This window comes from Semicossyphus pulcher, unplaced genomic scaffold (assembly GCF_022749685.1).
Source record: "Semicossyphus pulcher isolate SPU_LCO1_2020_fin unplaced genomic scaffold, fSemPul1.0.p SCAF_9, whole genome shotgun sequence".
NCBI lineage: Eukaryota > Metazoa > Chordata > Actinopteri > Labriformes > Labridae > Semicossyphus > Semicossyphus pulcher.
The window spans coordinates 8,094,965-8,110,673 of record NW_027211770.1 but is presented as its reverse complement, the minus strand read 5'-3'; the positions used below and the strand labels follow the sequence as shown (position 1 = coordinate 8,110,673).

Below are 15,709 nucleotides of genomic sequence, written 5' to 3'. Positions count from 1 at the left end.
ATCTGAGTCATACACACACAAAACACAATGAAGGCAGGCTGCAATTAGGGGCCTGTTCATCGGAGAACTGCAGTATACTGGGTCTATAAATCTTCAAGCTAGCGTTTCAGAAGTGTCCAAAGTGTGCGGGTAATGAGCTGAAGAGTTCATAGGATGTTGCTGTTCATTTGACTGTAGTCACTCTTGACTAAGTATTCAGACAGAGGCAAAGGAAGATTATTGCCTGTGATCATTGTGAGACACACAATTGGAGCTTGTTGAGACGAAAATAAGCAGATGAACACATGAATCTATTTTATTTGCTTTTTCTTTTATTAAAAAATGACTAAAATCTGAAGCTACACCCCTGAGCTGAAGGCTAGAATCAGGTGCTAAGATGACAATTAGAATGCTATTATTTGGCGGGTATAGTTGATGCCTTTATCATCATCTTAGTAGGGATACAGGCTGAAATACAGTAATACAGTTGCAGAATGAGATTAAAAGAGAATTTCGGTATTTTTAAACCTGGCTCCTATTTTTACAAATTAGAGCGTCGAAATAACTCATAGGAACAAAAACTTTTGGAATCGGTCCAGTAGATGGCATCCGCTGTAGCCGCGATACGGCCGCATTGGCTGCAATGTAGTCCAGGGGCAATTTAAAAGTATGTCCACTGAAAGTGCTTGTTCTTGTCACTGACAGGCTCAGATTGTTACTCTTACTTGTTTGTCTTTTTTTAAAGAGTAAGACCCTTTTTGTGTAACCAGAAACAGAAGTCTCACTCAAGGAGAAGTCTCACTCTGAATTCATGCGGGTGGTGAGATGTTACCTGAACAGGACGGTGGAAGAGTTGGAGAGAGGACTGCCAGCAGGAATATATTTCAAAAGCCATGGCTGAATTTTTACCTGATTTGGACGATGAAGATGAGGCATTTGAATTTGATGATACCTTGGACACTTCACAACGCTGTTTAACCACGTCTAAGGATTTCCTCCCTGTGATCAATGGACTGTCAGGACTGTGCTGCAGACATTCTTTCATGTGCTCAAAATTAAACTAGAGGAGGCAGCCAAGACCACAGAGACCAAACGGGCAACTATCTTTGAGTAAGTAGACGTAACATATTGACATGCATCTAATTTCTTTACCTAGAAATGTCGCCGTTTCTGGTTACACAAAAAGGATCTTACTCTTTAAATAAAGGACGATCTTTGTAGGGATCATTTCCGCAATGTTGTCGGACACCTGGAGCAACAAGCTGAGCCTGTCAGTGGCAAAAATAAGCACTTTTAGTGGACGTACTTTGATTGGGTGCCCCAGGGGATTATGTTGCAGCCGATTCCAAAAGTTTTTGTTCTTATGAGTCATTTCAACGCTCTAATTCGTTGCTCTAAAAATACCGAACTTCTCCTTCAATGTGTTTGAAGGCTTATCAGACTCAAAAACATTGCAAAGCCAGGTTTTATATTTTGGAAAGGTAACAATTTTATCTTTTTCGTGAGATCATCACAAGGCAAAAAGTAGAAATACTGTATTTACGTTACAAAAGAATGCATGTGATTGGTCAATGCATTACTCCTGTCAATGCACATTTACTCATGTTGACCTGATGATGAAGCTATAGAACAATATATAATTTGTACCCTTTAAGGCAAATCATTTGGGACCCATGCATTGTGTGCCAGTGTTTTACCTGCAAGTAGTTCTACAGAAAAGGTTTGGATATTAGTGGGTTTTATTCTATGGAAACATATGGCATAAATTCCAAGGAAGTCCATCGGTTAGTTATATTTCATTTTGCTTCAACGTTGTGGGCTGATTGAACAAACAACTGACAAACCAACCTCGCCATCCTCTTGAACCATGCCAATAGTGAGGCTATAAACGAACCATTAAATCAAACTGTTCTTTTAATATGAAAATAAAATATGCAATTAAATACACACAATTGGACAATATTATGGTATTTCCAATGAAACACATATTGATTTCTCCATGGTTGGCAAAATACAAAGCATTTTACAGTCAACTCTCGAAGGGGAATGATGAATTGTAACACTTGTTATAATGAATGTCTAACGCTGCGGAGCACAACTTTGGAATTGCTTTCCATTAATTTTTCTCTTGATTGGATCCAGAAGGCCACATTACATTCAATATTTCCTGTAATATGTCATTGAACTGCAATTGTTTCAGACTCAAAACCAACAGATTAGTCATCCCTTTCTACAGTTAATCACTTAAACCAGCAACAGCGGAGAGCAGAGTGTGAACCAGAGGCTCCACCGCAGGTCACACTCCACGGCAAAGGCTGGGAGCCATTCACACACACACACACACACACACACACGCGCAGTCACACACACAAAACAAACAGAAACACACACCATCATGCCGTGGAACCACTGACATGAGGTCAAGACCTCCCCTACAGCTAAGTTGATTAAACACGTTTCGACAACCCACACACTGGCCAATAAAATGTGCTGTGCTGAGGATGATGACTGCGCTGCGCTCACTGGGAGCATCACCGGCTCCAGCCATCCCAGAGAGCCCGGCCCAGCCAAAGAGACTGAGCTACAACACCCACAGCTACAGCGGCTCCACTTCCACCTACTCACCAAACCTTGAGGGAGCAATCAACCTGGCTTCTTATTAGGAGGATAATGCCTGTTTGTACATGTGTATATGTATGAATGAATATTTCCTCCTCAGACCCTCCAAGTGGAGGCAAAGGTTGCTCCAGAACCATGGCGCTGCATAATCCGGCCCTGAAATGAAGGCGGGGGGCAAGATAAACATTCCTGGACAATGAGACCCTCCTTTACCTCCTGCTGTACTCATACCCACTTAAAATCTGCTTACCCACAATGCAACACTTGGCTCAAGTGAAAAGCCCCCCTGGAACCAATGCAGTGCCACTACAGAATAACACAGCCCCGCTCATAGGAGCCACAAGTGTCAGCTATGGCTCAGATACAACCCTTCTGGGCCCTTATTGGGCACATTATATCCTATTCAACTGGCCTTAATATACTTTAATAAGACCTGTTTTCGATTAATTCTCCCTTGAAACCGGTAGTAACACGGCTACTAGGCACATATAAAAATTGAATGAATGGAGCGGGGCTGCCAGAGAGTCAGGAGGGGGAAAATAGCAATCCTTGTGGATTTGTCCTCACCAGCTGGCTCTTGAGCCCAATATAATGGTTGTGCCCATGGCTCTCAGAGCACCAGTAAGAGGAAATATTTGCCCGGCCTGTAATGTGTTTAAGGTGCGCAGTATGATTCAGTTCAAGCCATAAAGCCCTTGCGTGTCACATCCTGCAAGGGAGGACAGAGCTGCTCTGCCTATATTCCCCTCAAGTGAACAAGGACAATGGCTTTGTGTTGGGTTTGAATCCCAGTGTAACAGAAAAAGCCAGACATTTAAGAGGAACATTGGCTTAAATAAGCCAAAAAAAAAACCTAACAGCACCCATAGGAAACGCCACACCGGGTCGGTATAGAAACGCCTGTCTGTTCAACGTAATGGATGGTCATAAAAAAGTCCCACACTGCACCTGCTGTTGCGAAGCCTTGCTGCAGGAACACTACCACAGAAAGTGGCTCATAAATATCCCCCACATTTGTCATCCAAGAGTAAAAATATTAACCCAGCATGGTGTCATTAATGCACAAGGTGAGCATGAAGACCATGAATCTTTTCCTTCTTCCTGTCCAGCAGGTGAGGCAGCTGTGGAGGGCCTGAATGACTGTGATCATCATGTACAGCTCAGAAACCTTTTAGCAGTTTCAAGTTTCAAACTTCCCTGCAGCAAAGCAAACAACTGTCACGGACAATTAGCTTTTATTGAAGTACATATTTATTTTGGGGATTAACTTGTTACTTAGCAACTCCACATGGAGCCAAAATCTGCACTGAGAGTTGACTTTGGATTGCATTTTTGCAATTAGGAGCAAGTTTAGTAATAAAAGTCACCCGTTAATGCCACCATTTAGTGGGCTTGTACACACCATGACGGCTAACATATGGCAAACGTTCAAAATGTTAAGATCTGCTTCCCCTTTGACACCACTATATTCCTACTCGTTGCCGTTTCGGCCCGTGCCAAACACCATGGCTAACCCATATGAAGATTAATGATTCCAGATTTCCCTCAACTCAAAGGGCAAGCGATGGCTCATTATACAGTTATTAAAAACAGCACATTACTGCAACATTTATTATCCTGGGCAATCCTATTTGCCCCACCAATGTCATAACTTCCATTTGGAGGGAACGAATGTGTCACATGGGCCACAACTGCCACAAACGCACACTAACAGTCGCCTACAGTTCATGAATGAAAGTAGAGGTCTCTTCCCCGCTCCTCTTATCATCCTACTGCCTCGTTAGGTGTATACATTGTGTACAATGGATGCATTTGTGCGCCATAATAACCTGCTTTAAAAGCACAGATTGCTATCACTGATCCATACAGTGTAGAGCCCACTGGGTCATTTCCTGTTAGTGGTTTCACTTGTTGTGCCTTTGAAGCAGGCTTTAATAATAGGACCCAACAGAACTAATGAAAATGCTCTCTGTCAGATTAAAAGGGAGCTTCAGTCTCAGCCACCTAACCACATTCAGCACAAACATTAAAACAGACGCAGACACAGGCATGTGTGCACAGATACACACAGTTTACAGAAGTGGTTTACACAAGGAGGCCATTCTCTCTGATGTGTGGATGACTGCTTACCCTCTTAACAACACTGAGAATACCATCAGTGTCCTGTTTCTCACAGGAGAAGAAAAAAGAGTGGATTGATGTCGAATGGGAAAGGTGAGGGGAAATAAAGAGACCCATTGCTCCAAAACACACTGCGATGTAATTCTTTTTATACCTCCTTTTTTTTCCATTGCAGACCGTGCAATGTGTGCTGTATTGGTGGTCCTGTGCTTAATGAATCCACTTCAGTGTAGTTCCTCTCTATAAGCCTTAAGGTTTAATCCCTCAGTCTGGAGCAGTGATAGTCTGGCCCCGGGGATGACATCTGTGAATCGTTCATTAACTTGTAACCAGCAGCAGATGTCTTTAAAAACAACTCGCTACAACTAGGCCTCATTCCATTCAATGTAACAGTTATTCTTTTGCTTTGCTTCATTCACTAGCAGAGCCATTTGGCAACTATCACCGTAGCAGGAATATTTCATAACAAAAGTATAGCTTAATATGAAGCCCTGGAACTGGCAAAGTGCGTTCCCATTACAAACTCCCAGTTGTTTAACAAAATAAAACACAATTTACTTGTCGTGGAGCAATTGGAAGGACTAAGTGGCTAGCCATCCTAACTGAAAACAGTGCTACACGCAGAGCTAGCTACCTAGCTCAAGATCACTCTCATAAATAAAACATGAGCCAGTATTATAATGCTAATCATCCATCTACTGGACTGTATGCTACAGAGCCCCTGAAGTCCCAAAGGGTAATATTTTAATCTTTATAACAAGTTATTATCTTGTGCGAACAAGTTATCTTGTTTGCACAAGTTATATTGTGCAATATAGCAGTGTTAATGATTCCACTTGCCATTAATTTGCTAATTAAATTGTGTAAATAATGTTTATAATGTATTCTTATTAGCGTTACACTGAGACTGGCATGTTCTGTGTGACATTGCCCTCTGCTGGAGCCCCTGCAGGCATGAGTGATGCGCCCCATGTTGTGATAGTATGTAATAAGCTCTGCTAAAATACATTAAAGTTCCTTTCTGGGTTAAAGTGCTATTTATCCATATGGTATGTTTGCGAGCATCAAAAACAAACGCTTTTGTGATAATACTGATTCTGTGAGTAGGCTCACCATGTTATTATGCTTTGCTAGCTAAATCGTAGCTTCATCATTAATCACTTACCCACAGTTAAATATATTGTTCTGTGTTTTAGCATTTTTGGAGCTTAGTACTACTACAAAGGTGGCTGTGAGAATATGTTTCTGGCCTTAACCAAATAAAGGGACTGTTATGGTTCTCACAAGATAAAATGTATCACCTTTTGGGACTCCGGGGCTCCGTAGTATGCTACTAGCATCACTGGTTTAACTCTTTGAACAGTAGCTAGCGCAATTTAAGCTGCCAAGCTAACAGGAAAAAAATAGCAAGCTGCTTTGAAGTACTCAGACACAATGGGGCCTATCTTTCTGTTGAGTCATTCTTATTTGGTAGATGTTTGTGTTCAATATCTTATAATGTCATAGCCTTATGTCTTACTGGCTAATTTGTTTTAGGTACCAAAGAGTTAATACAGTGACCCTACATCATATGGACAATTATTATTACATGCACTGGCCAGTGTAGTTCAATGAAGAAAGTGTTAAGAAGCCGTATAACTTATTATTATTTATTTTATGATATTTTCAGTTATATTTTTGTACTTCATTTATTACCTTTTACCACATTTCAGTCACTTTCTAGGCTCCATTGTGCAAATGTCACTCGGTGGAAGGCCGTGAAAATGCCTCCTGTGTGAAATATGCAGTGCCACTTTGAACACCTGTGAAAGATGTTCAGGCACTTAAAACGGCTGTGTATTTGGCCTCAAGGTGGACATGGAGCATATAAAGAGTGGGATATTTCAACACTGACAGCCTCCCTATGGAAATATCATGTGTGATTTTAGGGGGGTTAACCAACACAGGAAGACTGTGGTCTCTGTCTACCAGGGTGATATATATGTGACAGAACGTGATTCATCTGCTACCGTGCATCCATAAGCTGTCTAACAGATTCTGCTCTTTTTCTCTTCTGGGACAATGATTATACTGTGTGGATCTCAGGATAAATTGGCCATGACGTGCATTACAACATCTCTTTGCCATACACTAGGCAGATTAAGCTTAGAGAAGACTTTGTTTATGCTTGTTCGATGTTTTGAGGACCTTAAAAGTGAGTAAAATTATGAAAAGTATCAAATAAAGTGGCGATCAAGGTGTGCACGTGCCACAGCCAAATACATGTTGCAAGAGCCTTACAGTATAATCTTCGGCCACCAACGGCATGCACTGGTTTTGTGCTATTCATAAGGATACGTCATCATGAATTGTAAACCCTTAACAGTGCAGTCATGCTGTTAAGGCCCAATCGGCCATATCCAATCCTTTGGCTGGAGGTAGCACGTGTGTCATGCAGTGCGACATGATGGATTTCACAAATGGTTTAGAAATCACATAATTGTACGCCGAAGTGAAACAAGGAAATGACCGCTTCCGAGTGTAGCCATATTTGGCATGGACAGTAATGAACGGCTTCATCATACAGTCACATGAAATGTATTTTAATAAAACACAATGTACACATATGCAGTCCTATGACCATACATTTGCTGGATCCTAATTATTAAACCTAGAATATGTCAAAGCATAGTTGTATTTGTCTTTTTTTCTTCTTCTTTAAAACATTGAAATCAGTAGATGAGGTCAAATAAATGTAATACAACACTGCGTGACATCAGACAAAAACCTTTTCCACATGTTAAAGATAAGCACTGTTATAAGGAACTCAAAGAATATTTCAGCATATAAGAGTAACAGTATGAGGCAAAAAAAAATCTCACTGAACAAAAAAAGTACAAAATAGAATTAATAAATAAATCAAATATATACCATATAAATGAAATAGCTATGTGGCGGCTATGTTTATTATCTGTTTTTAATCATTTTCATCTGTAGCTTGGTATTACAACCTTTTTATCTCTAAAACATTTAGAACGGTGAACGAGTCAATACTGAAAATACAGTAATAAGCTTTAATTAGATAAACTATGTACACATGAGTCTTTGCCATGCTAGTCGAACAACTAAATTTCTTCTTTTTTTATCCACACTATACAGTTAGAGCATAAAGCGGTCTGAACGTAAACAGTTTGTGCTGAGAATAAAATACTTTGCAACTATGCATGGTAATTCTATAATATTACTCTCAAAAATGTACAGAACATAAAGGCCACACATGGGAACACTCCGTCTCCATTCAGAGGGGAAGGTGAGGGTAGTTTTGACATAAATATAGGAACAAAAAAACAATCTCTTTCAGTTCAAGATGCCATTTTCTAGTCCATCAGCATCATTCGCTGTAGCCGATTCTCTTATGTCCCTTCATCCTCCATCTTTATTTTTCATCCTCCCATGCCCCCTCTTTTCTGCAAGCAGGTCGGCTCGCCAACTCCCTCACCACCTCTCCTATGCACCTCCCTCTATCCGCCTCCGCAGTCTCTGGTTGCCTCTCCGACTTCCATCACCCTGCACGTTTAATGACATTGGTAATGACGGGAAATGAGTTCAGTAATGTCAACTGTAAAGGTCCACAAGGGGCGGGGCAGAGAGAACAGAGTCACCTGGCTGGTCACGGCAGCAGGGGGAGAAGCTGCGGGGGGCAGAGGCATGAAGAATGTGTTTAGTGTGTTGATACTGATACTGCACGTTAGACTTATATTTTTCTTGTTTCGAACTTGTGAGTCATGGTTGTGTCCTGGTGTGCTGGGGAGAGCTAAGGGAGGGCTGGACAACAGGTGGGGAAGCAGTGGGGTTCATGATAGTCGTCGGTCAAATTATGGGTGTAGCAGCGGCTAGCAGCTTTGCGTCGGTTCTTTGTTCAATGGGAAGTCCGTAGGTTCAGTATTCACTGGCTGGTGCGTGCAGAGGCCAAGTGGTCGCTGTGCTGGTTCTGGGCCCGAAACCGCAGCCTCTGCTTGTTCTTCTTCTTTGGTTCTTTGGATCGTTGCTTCCCTGAGCCACCTGGGAATACAGAGAGCAGAAAGGGAGGAATGATAAGTCATTCAATTACTTCAACCCACAGCACTCAATGTCGTTCGGTCTGTTTCTTTAGGAAATGTTACATGACGGCAAAGAATAGATTACAATCCGAGCAAAAAGGCAAACTGTCATGGAGCTTCAAACCTTCAGGAAGGCCAAAGGTTGTCTGTACGACAATTACTTAGTTAGATTAATTGTCAAATACTCCAAAGCACACAGAAAAGAAAATTAAAAGGTAAAACCCCCATTGTGAGCCTGTGGCCCGATCTAATGTATGGGCCCTGTGCCAATGGTAAGTTTTAATCCCTGTAATATCTTTGATTGAGTTGATATTAGTCTCTCATGGTTCTTAGTTTTGGACAAATTTGTGTTAACTCTAATTATTTGAAATCTACTACAGTTATATTCACAGCAATCTCGATTCTCATCGGCTTTGGTCTGAAGACGGTATAGCCTCTGGGGTGAATATGTCGGGCGTGGAGCCAGCAGTTAGCGATAAACGACTTCCAGTCAAGACTTCCTTTTCTGCGTGCTACATTGTTTACAGAAACTGAAATTTCAACATCATGATGCAGATTAGTAAAAAGTAAAAATGGAGCTTTGTCAGGTCTGTCCTCAAGAGGAGAAGAAAACAACTTTTAAAATGCTTGTTTGTTGAACGGAGGTCTGATCGATCATTTCTAATGCATTCGAGGAGGTCAGGTGCTGAATGGCTTTCATGACTTGTCTCAAGTTGAATTTTTGATCTAGAACAGATTGTTAGCTGTACTTGCTGCAGATGTTCGATTATAGAGATGAATAAGAAGGTAAATCATCATCAGATGACGCTCGTGTAAGCCAGGATGTCATTATGGCGCATTACGTTCCGCCTGCTTTTGCTCTCATCACGGGCTGTTCTTCCCGCATATGACGCAGCCTGCTGATACGTGATTACTCAATAGGACTCGGACTACAAGCGTAGTTCAAGCGGAAACCAGAACACTTGCCATCCCTAAAATCCACATCCTTGTAAATAGAGATTTTATTCACTGTAATATTCTATCTTAGGAGTATTGGTTTGTTTCTGTAGCTCTCAGTTCAGGGCAACATGTGTGGGGGGTTTCAACAGGGGGCCAAAAGCTTGTTTTTGCCCCATGGCCTCATATTTGGTTGATCTAGCCCTGCATGTAATCCATCAAGCTTGTTTCTCAATAAATGCTCCGCTTTTTGACGGACATGTTTACAAGCTCTGAGGGCTCAATAAGAACAATAATCAGAAGTATTGTCAGGTATTTTGTTTGTGAACGGCTCCCTGCAGTTCCACACAGAAAGACTCTCTGACCTCGCTGACCTGGCCTTACCATAAAGAGACTGTTGGCAACTGTGGTGCTTTACTAAGCACAATTTCGTTTAGTGCACCGAGGGCAGGGCTACAGTCGAATTCACTGCACTCTCCTGAATATTCATCAGTCTGAGTCAAAATTTGGACAGTTATTTAGCGTTGTGTTGAATTTGTAACTGATCATCAGACAACCGCTGATGGGATGATGCAGCATGTTGATGGGCGCAACAAGATTAATGAGCTCCATTTCTATTTATTTTACTGTAAAACAGCGGTTTGTAAAAGCACATGCATGCAACCGACTGCTGTGGAATGGATTTCATGGAGTCAACCTGGTTATTTTGGGCTGGGGTTCTCGGGATTACGAACTCAAGCTTGAATTTGATCACACTGTCCAAGAGTTGGGAAATTTTGACCCCTTAAGAAAGTTTAGATCTTCCTCTCCCCCAAAAATTGTGCTGCCAGTATTGATAAGGGTTTTAAAAAGCTAAAAATGCTTCCTTATAAGTATTACAACATTTGCTGCATGGCAAACAGAAGTTAAGCTTATACAAGGGAACATCAGATATGTGGTCGTCGTCTTCTCCAGCCCTTCAGGACTAAAGCTCGGTTTCTAACAAATGTCTACTCAGCCCAACACTTTTCACTGTCACTGCAATAGATAGGGGAGATAAGTACGGGAGGTTGCATAACTCTCTTTCCAAGTTGGAAAGGTCCCCCAGCCCAAGGTTAATCCATCCCAGGTTTCACTGAGATGGGCAAAGCATGCTGGGAACTGACTTCCTGCACTCATGGAAGCTTGTGCGGTGGAGGTTCTGCACCCACGGCTCTCTGTGACAGAGAAAACTCTGGCTACCGAACCGCAAGGCAACAATCTGGCTGCCAAGGCCACAAATAAGATAACGAGGTGTGTGTGCGAGGGGGAGTGAGTGTGAGGGAATTTAAGGGAAAAGAAAATCTAATGGGGGAAAAGTGGAGTAAGTCTTGGATGATGGGATGATATCTGGATGCTGATCTAGAACACAAAGAAACAAGCCACGCTATGGTTCGCTGAGGGGGAAAAGCAAGTCAGGCACACAAGTCCGGTTGTTTCTTCACTGGGTCTTATTACTGCACTTGTTCAAGCTGTTACTCTCACGAAAAATAGGTAACGGTGTGTAAAATTTGGCCTTATCTCTAATTGCCTTCTCTGCTGGCATTGCGGTGGCCTTTTAAGCACCCCTACAAAAGACTTATTTCCCATTCTCAGGGCTTCACTGTGAGCTTCATTTGAAAATATTCACTCGTTTAAGCCGACACGCATGAGAGAGTAAGATATTGCTCTGCTAATAGGGTCTCCCAATGAAAAATACAGATGCATGCAAACATCAAACCATCACTGAGCTATTTCCTGCAATTAATCTAATCTTGTTATTTTGAGTCACATTGCCAATCCAAGCCACGGCTGTAAAGTTTCTCGCACACAGCTCCTTGTCAATATCACCCATTTGAAAACAACTTTCACATCTCTTCCATCACTGCAATTGAAAATATTACCACAGCACTTTATACACTTGCTAAGCAATGCCACTTTAGTGTGTTTTCATGATTTACGGTACGATAATGTTTGTTAAAGTAAATCTGGAGCTGACAGGCATCTGGCCTATAGGGTCATTTCCCTGACTGCTCTTAAAAGAGGTCATTTTCATTCAAAAGCGGTGTTGCAAGGTGCCTGATAAACACGTCTCACCGAGAAATCAACTCATGATGAATTACATTTGACGGCAATAAAGTACATGGTGCGGCATTAAACTTCCTCTGTAACGGGAAAAGCCTTCATGTGCCATTCCTTGACAACAAGGCTGCAGTAAGAGTGAAAAAGCCTTCCTTTACAGCGATTACATGAAACACAAATACATACGTGAGTGTTAAGTTTTCCCAGCTAGTTCCAGACTTTTACGCTTCCTCTAACAGCACACAACAGCAGGACAGAAACAAACTGCCAGCTACTACACATTTTACATTTCAACCCCAATGTTTCTTTCTTTTAAACTAACGATAACAAGCTCTGCCATGCACGTGAAAATGTTCTCTATCTAACAAAGGTAAATGCAAGCTACTACCAACATAGTGGGTCACGATAATACGACGAGCAATATCTGATTTTCGACATCTCTCATCTCAAATCTCACCAATTTAAAATCTTTTCTATGAAGAGAATTTGCAATAATTAAGACTGATCTTAACCTTCAGCACTCTGATAAAGAGAGAGAGCTAACTATCAGCTAAAGCTCGGGCTACATCACGTGAAACCCTACGCTAGCCTAGGCTACCCTTAGCTAAACACAAAAATAAATTTGACAACTGAAAGTTTCCTGTAACTGTAAATGATAAAACATCCATACTGATGAGCCAGCTTGTTTTTCTTAATAACTACATAAGGAGTAGTTTAACTCTTGTCATGACAAAAGAAAAAAAACTCAGCTAACGAAATATAATCTCGAAGATTTTAATATCGTACTCTTTGGCGTCTGGCTCCGGTTGTAACTCTTGCTTTTTCTCGCTGACGGTGTGCCTTCATCTGAGCGTCGAATTTGTTTCTTTTTCTTTGGATTTTCACTCATTTTTGAAGTTCTTCTTTGTTTGTTCAGCCATAGTAGATTACTGTTTACTCGCAACATTTGCAAAGACCGGAAAAGCAGCCGCTTAGCTCCGCCTACCCTCTCTGGCAGACCAACCACTGCTGGGTGATGGAAACGTCACTAACTGGGCGCCGCTTGGGATTTATTTTTTTAATTTTGTCACCCGGTCCATAATAATACTATATACTGCAAATGCAAAAGCTTTCATCAGTGGGCCATAGGCTCAATCACCATTGTGTTACCTCATTCGGCGATAGATAGAGACTTAACAGACATTTATTTTAATGAAAATCTTTGAGATTATTACTTTAATGTTAGCAGATTCATTCTTACTGAGCTTTTGACTTTAGTGGAATTCATATGATTTGTTGAAGATAAACCAGCTTTAAATGACATACATAAATATATTGGTTAATTATTCTATAATATTTAATTTAACATTAACGTAATGGACCGACAAATAGCAAAACAGTTGCATTTATAATATAAGTTATGGGACAAGAAAGCAGGAAGAACACGTTTTATTGGAAGATCATTCATGCCTTAAGATAAGCAACATTTCTTTAAAGTATTTTTTCTGGGGTAAGCTTGTTGAGCCAAAACAGGCAAAAAATAAAAGCATTGCCGCCTTTTTACTTAGTTACACAGTTTGCTAACCATCTTAAAGCCCTTTAACTGCTTTCGTAGTTAATGGTCTCTGTCTTCATTGGGCTGTTTCCAGAGCTTTTTTTTTCTGTTCCTGTTTAGTCTTTGGTTGTAAGAACTTAATGACAGCTGTCAAGACAGTGTACAAGTCAAATTATCCTGCTGAACCTGGGATATACAAAACATTTCTGCATTTCTTTCACAGGAAAGTTATGGAAGTCTTTAAAACAGAGCCCGATTACTGAGCCGATGGCTAATGCTTTCCAGGCATCACTTTTCAATTGTACCTTTATAAATCACCAGATTCTGGATACTGTAAAGATACTGTTTATGTTCCTAAAATATCCTGCTTCATGCTGTAGCTCTGCCTTTCAGAAAACCTTATCTATAATAGACTTTTCCTCATCCTGGACGATTGATTTCCTTTTTGTTTGATTATTGTGTTTCAAGCTCCAACTCAAACTCCCCATACTAACTGATGACACTTCATAAACTCACCTACACAACAACTTCAGACCATATTTCATACCCTAATCTCAACGCTGACAGCTAGAGGGCAACCACTCTCCACATAAGCCCCTTCCTCCAACATCAGACACACTCCTAGAGAGATGTGCTATCATGTCTACCCAAGAACTCCCATTTAGCCTTTCCTCAGGGCACCATGCACTCTGAACACTGAGCTTTCATCATCTCATATTTACGGCCGATGTAATCACTTAAGCTGATTACCAGGGTTCACAGAGGAAACAGTTTAATTTGCCTGGAAAGAAATGATTAAGTCATCTCAAATGCTTTCAAAACCAAGAGCAAATTCATAAATCAAGCCTGGAAGATAATTTTGTCCTGGAAGGCACAGCAGGTCTAAAATCACTCTCTGTCTTTGTTTTGGGTCGTAGCTGGCACAGTCGGGGTCGAATCTATGGAGTATGGCTTTTATCAGAAAATTATAAACCGTCTTTATACGTTTCTTTCCGTGCTGGCTGCGTCTACTATCTCTACAGCAAACCACACTTTCCCCACTGTTTGGATTTCCTTCATTGATAAAATCTCCCTCCCGCTCAGCTTGACGTTCGCTTTTGGGTTTGAAATGAAAAGTAAATCAAACAAACAAACAAAAATCTCAAGAGCAAATCAAAATGTTTTGTGTTTCTGAACAAGAAGCAGAGCCTGCGGTAGGACGCTTGTTTACCGCTGTCAAAAATGACCTCTGTGGAATTCTCTTACGAATCCGTGTGTGCGTGCGTGCACACGTGTGGATGATATATTTGCCCTTTATGCCTGTGCGTCAGTGATTGCGAGCTTCTATATCACCTATGTGAGCTTGAGAAATACTTAGTGTCATTTTCAATCTTCCCAGCTGCCAAACCAGTGAGCACAGAAATATTAAACTCCTCTGCACGCACTGTGGTGGACGCTCCTCAATAACCTCTCAAAGCCGGCCGGGATCCGCTGCTTTTCCTTTTTCTTCCCCATCATTCTCCCGCTCCCTTTCCCCCCTCTCTGTGTCCTGGTGATGCTATATTTGAAGCTCTCAGCAATAATCGAGACGAGTGCATGGTGGAGATCCAACTAAGAGTTAAGCGCTATTAGACGTATCATATTATTAGGCTCGCACTCCAGGATAATATCTCCTGGCGGAATGGCAATATGACTACTTGTCCAACTGATGCTCCGAAAGATAATCAGTCAAATCCATATCCAGAGGGAAGGAAGCCAAAGCCAAAGCTGCCTTCATCTGTGTCAAAGCTAATATGTGTGTCTTCCAAAAGGAGGAAGAAGTGGCAGAAGTTTACAGAGAGAAAGCCTGCATGATGCAACAGTGTCATATTCCTGTGAATTCTCTCATTTACCTTTTTGGTATCAAGCATGCTTTGGATAAGAGAAGAAAGTCTTATTTCTTTAGGGCCCTGAGGCTTCTGTGGGGATATCTATATGCTACCCTATAATCACAGAGGCCATGACCTGCTAAAAAAGAGCAAAGCACCGACTGTCGGCACAGGCCAAGTGATTTCATCCAATAACGGCTCCGGCGGCAGCGCAGGAATCGAAGTCCTAATCTTATCTCCATTGCTTGTGGTTTGAGAAAAATCGATGGCTGACCTCGAGAAGGCATTAAGACATACGGTAAATGGGATCCTATACTGCTGAAAACTCTCCTGTTACCCCATCCCTCCACTCGACGCAGACCCTCAATTAATAACTTTCGTAGGACGCTGGGGGGGGAGAAGAAAACATCCAAACAATTTTGAAGAAGATTCGGGTGGACTTAAGGAAGGTAAAGCCGGATTTTTTGGCGGTCCGTCTTTTTCATAAACAGGCCAAAGCGGAGGCCATTATTTGC

General features: G+C 41.5%; 1 protein-coding gene across 1 annotated transcript in view; it reads right to left on the bottom strand.

The window, feature by feature from the left end:
- Nucleotides 1-7,300: 7,300 nt before the first annotated feature.
- The window catches only part of rspo2 (R-spondin 2), a 62,285-nt gene continuing 53,876 nt past the window's right edge, over nucleotides 7,301-15,709 (bottom strand). The window contains exon 6 of the mRNA XM_069656589.1: nucleotides 7,301-8,760. Coding sequence (XP_069512690.1) covers nucleotides 8,645-8,760 — 116 coding nt within the window. The 3' untranslated portion in view covers nucleotides 7,301-8,644. The remainder of the gene's footprint in view (nucleotides 8,761-15,709) is intronic.